The following is a 3796-nucleotide window of genomic DNA, read 5'->3' as shown; positions in this document are numbered from 1 at the left end:
CCGACCTCCAGTCTATCGATCAATTATGCCTGTGCAATGAAGCCTCCATAAAATCCCGCAAGGACTGGGTTTGGGGAACCAGAACATTTCCGTGTGTCACCGTACCCCATCCAAACTCCGTGAGGTCACAGGCTCCTCACCCTTTACATCTCCACATCTGGCTATAATCATATTCTTCAATATCCTGTGTAATGAATCAGTAATCTAGGGAGCGACCGGGTTGTCTGAGTTCTGTGCGCTGCTCTAGCAAATTAATCGAACCTAAAGAGGGGATCATGGGAACCTCCCATCTGTAGCAGGTCAGTCAGAGGCACAGGTGACAATCTGGACTTGCGATTGGCATGTGGTGTAGGGGGTAGTCTTGTGGGATGAGCCCTCAGCTGTGGAATCTGATGCTCTCTGGGTTGCTAGTGTCCGCATTGAGTTGAATTATAAGACATCCAGCTGGTGTCTCAGAGAATTGCTTGGTGTGGGGAACCCCCCTTGGGATTGATTGGGTGCAGAATGTTAGGAGCAAATTACACAGAGAGAGGCAGAAATGAGCGACGATGCGCAGCTTTTAGATAGAGACAGTAAGGTGATTCTGACTCTCTGTTTCCTGGGGCCCAGATGCATTTGTGCCCTGGGGTTCCAGGAGACGCTCTGTGTCCTTGCAGTAAATTTTCCACCCCGGTTTTCTAGGGTAACGCCATCCCACAATGGTGTCCCCTCGGCTGCTTAGTGCTAGTTAGGAAAGTTTTTCTTCCTTGTTACCAGGGAATCTTGACCAAGACTGGTTTTGTAATCAGTCCTCCTCTGTCTCCAGAATGGAGTGTCTTCCTGGGGACGGGAAGGTCTCAGTCTGACCTTGAGCTTCTTGAGCTTGCCGAGTTGGCCCTTTACCTGGGAACCCCGCCCTCTTCCTGGGCCGAGCCCAATCCTGTTCTCTATTAAGCAGTTTAGGATTTTGGGTCAAGCACCAGCCGAAGTGAAAATCACCAGACCACTTTGGTGCCGCCTTGTTTGGGGTTCAAGTCCTGTTTTTCATATTTGAGGTAATAATGCGATTTAACAGAACACATCCAGCTATTTTCGGCATGCCATATTTCGTGGTTTTAGATAACTTGGGCCTTTTGTATTTACTTTAATTTAATAATAAAATGGGAGAAATGGTCTCCTGGCTGCTGTATGAGCATAATGTCTGAAACATAGTAGACATTCAGCAGATTGGTGTTGAGTAATGAAATGAATGGACGATGCTTCTCTGTATCCATGAGAAAGAAGGGGAAGTATTTCAATCAACTGGAACTGCTTGAAACAAACAAAAAAAGATGTCACAGAAACTCAAATGACCATGCAAGGCTTTTGTCCTTCAACTGTCGAAATGCCCAAACCCCAGTCTCAGTGGACTCCGTGGACAGAATGTGATTGTGTAGCATGGAGAACTCCAGCTGCAGGAGGCCTTGTAATTTGCATTCCCTAAATGACCTGCCTGGAGGGGCAGGTCTGAAAGCCTGACGAGGACTCAGAGCTCCGCAGGAGGGTGTCGGTGTAGGTCAGACCTTAGCAGAAGGAAATAATTGAACGACCGTTTTCTAAAAACAGCGGGCAGGGTTGGGAGCCAGCCATCTTTTCTGCAGCCTCTGTTGGATTCTGTCTTGGGTTGGCCACTAAGTTGAGATGTTTCATTACAGTCAAGGAAGTATCAGCTTGCTTTCAACTGAGGCCCTAATTTCAAAACAAACACAAGTCCTACTCAAAATGTAAACTGGAATAAATATTCTTCTTTCCATTTCTTCATGATTCTGTTTACAATGCCAAAATATTAAACTGGGATATTTCTCCTAATTGGAAAAAATTCTGCTTAGGTTTACCACAAACGTCTAGATCAGGAACTTTGAATTTTCATCTCGAGAAACTTCCAAACCAAAAATTACTGCAAATTCTGTAAAAATGTTGTTTGAGCAGGAGACCAAGGCAGGTCTGGACTCTCTTCTGATACTTTGGGAGCAAAATACCAGATGGCTGAGATGTCCTCTTCTGCTCCCTTTTGAAACGTCTTGTCCTTCTGGCCTCCTGTCTTCTACTGGTGCTTCCTTAATGTCAAGTCACAGAAGTGACCTGGGGACCCTTAAACACTTCGTATCAGAGGAGGAGAGTCTACATCTGTTTTGAAATATCGGCTCTTTCGGTTCCGGATTGCCTCGGGGGTCAAAGCTGTGGAACTCTGGCCCCTGGCATCTGTGGAGGTTTTGTAGAGCGCTTTTCGGTTCTGTGGCCATGAAGTCTTTTCCAGAACAGATTGTGATTAGAACTCTGGGTTTAAATCCTTTTTTGGGGGGAGGGATAATACGTTCTTTTTAAAGAACGGAATCTTAAATGACTGTATAAACAGATAAAAATGGAGCTGCCCTGGTTGCAGGCCGTGACGGGCACGGGAGCGGGGGGCATTAGAGGCCTGATGTCCGCTTCCCTTTGCCTTCAGTGCTCTGACGGAGCACAGCCCAATACCATGACAGTTTTAAACCAACGCTTTCCAGACTGAGCACGAGCCTCGGCACCTGATGCTGTTTCGTTTGGATCCAACGAGCAAAGTGTGAATCACTAATCCAAAGACATCTCATTACAGAGTGCTGTGGTTCTCTTTTCCGGCCAGCTCGGCCTTCGTCCTGGACTCATGGCTGGCTTTCTTAGGTGTCGGTTTCTGTTTACGAAAAATAAAGCTGTGCCAAAAGTTGCTTAACCTTCAAGGCTCAGTTTTCCCATCCGTGAGAACCAAAGTGATACCAGACGCTATTTATACTTTTGCAAAATTCTTGGTGAGAGCACACCCATATGCACTGTAACTGCTAATTTACAGCACTGAAGTTGAACAGCCTCTGTTAGCCCAGAAAACAATAAGGCAAAATACGACCCAGTTAAAGAATCGAAGCTAGAAATGCGATGGTCTTGCATGAGATGAACTGTGGGGATGAAATAATAATCAACTTAGGTCATCACCTTGAGCAGTGACCCAACTCATACTTACTGGTTTTGAACGGCCAGTTTCCTATGCTCTCACTTCCAAGTGTGTTCTCTGTGTGTGTGTGTGTGTGTGTGTGTGTGTGTGTGTGTCTGTGCATGCCAGGTATGGAGCACTCACTCTTAGCAACACAGTGCTAATCACTTCCTGCATTTTATCTGATTTAATCGTTATCTCAATCCAATGAGAAGGGCATTATTGTTCATCACTATAAAGTGAATTAAGGCTTGGGAAGGGTTAGATGATTTCGTCCAAACCTCACAGTAGGTAAGAGTGAGTCAGCTCTTGCTGGTCCCGAAGCTCAAGATACGAGGGCCTGACAAAGGAGGCCTCTTGATGAGTGAGGTCAAAAGAAATACACTGGAAATCTTAATGAAGAATTTTCCCCATAGGATTCTCTCCCAGATTTCTGTGCTTAAGGAGAAGCAATGTGGGAGAAGTTCAGCTGAGCATCTGGTAGAGAAGCTGCATCTCCAGGTACCGAAATCGCTCCCAGCTCTGGAGAGATCCTAGCACTCCTTTGTCCCTCTGCTTCTCGTTCTTCCTCCTGAGTGACCTAACGCTAGGCTAGCCGCAGGGAGAGAGGCTGGAGGCACTCACCGGTGGAGACGCTGGCTGAGGTCGGGGGGCTCCGGGCTGGCTCTTTCAGAGCCACCACATTGACAGTGTATTCCTCCCCCGGCTTTAGTCCTGTCTGGTTGAAGGACGTAACATCACTGGGGAGCTGGGCGATGACCCCTCCTTCATTGTTCTGCAGGGCGGGGGAGGGGGAAGCAGAGAAAGCAAAGGAGAAAA

The 3796-nt window shown here is 46.9% G+C and overlaps 1 protein-coding gene across 1 annotated transcript in view; it reads right to left on the bottom strand.

Annotated features, from left to right (window-relative positions):
* TNR (tenascin R) overlaps positions 1-3796 on the bottom strand; it is a 66907-nt gene that overhangs the window by 45308 nt on the left and 17803 nt on the right. Inside the window, exon 5 of the mRNA XM_011361285.1 lies at positions 3602-3752. Coding sequence (XP_011359587.1) covers positions 3602-3752 — 151 coding nt within the window. The remainder of the gene's footprint in view (positions 1-3601; positions 3753-3796) is intronic.

The sequence above is a fragment of the Pteropus vampyrus genome, unplaced genomic scaffold (genome assembly GCF_000151845.1).
Source record: "Pteropus vampyrus isolate Shadow unplaced genomic scaffold, Pvam_2.0 Scaffold65, whole genome shotgun sequence".
Classification (NCBI taxonomy): Eukaryota; Metazoa; Chordata; class Mammalia; order Chiroptera; family Pteropodidae; genus Pteropus; species Pteropus vampyrus.
This window is presented reverse-complemented; position numbering and strand designations above follow the sequence as displayed.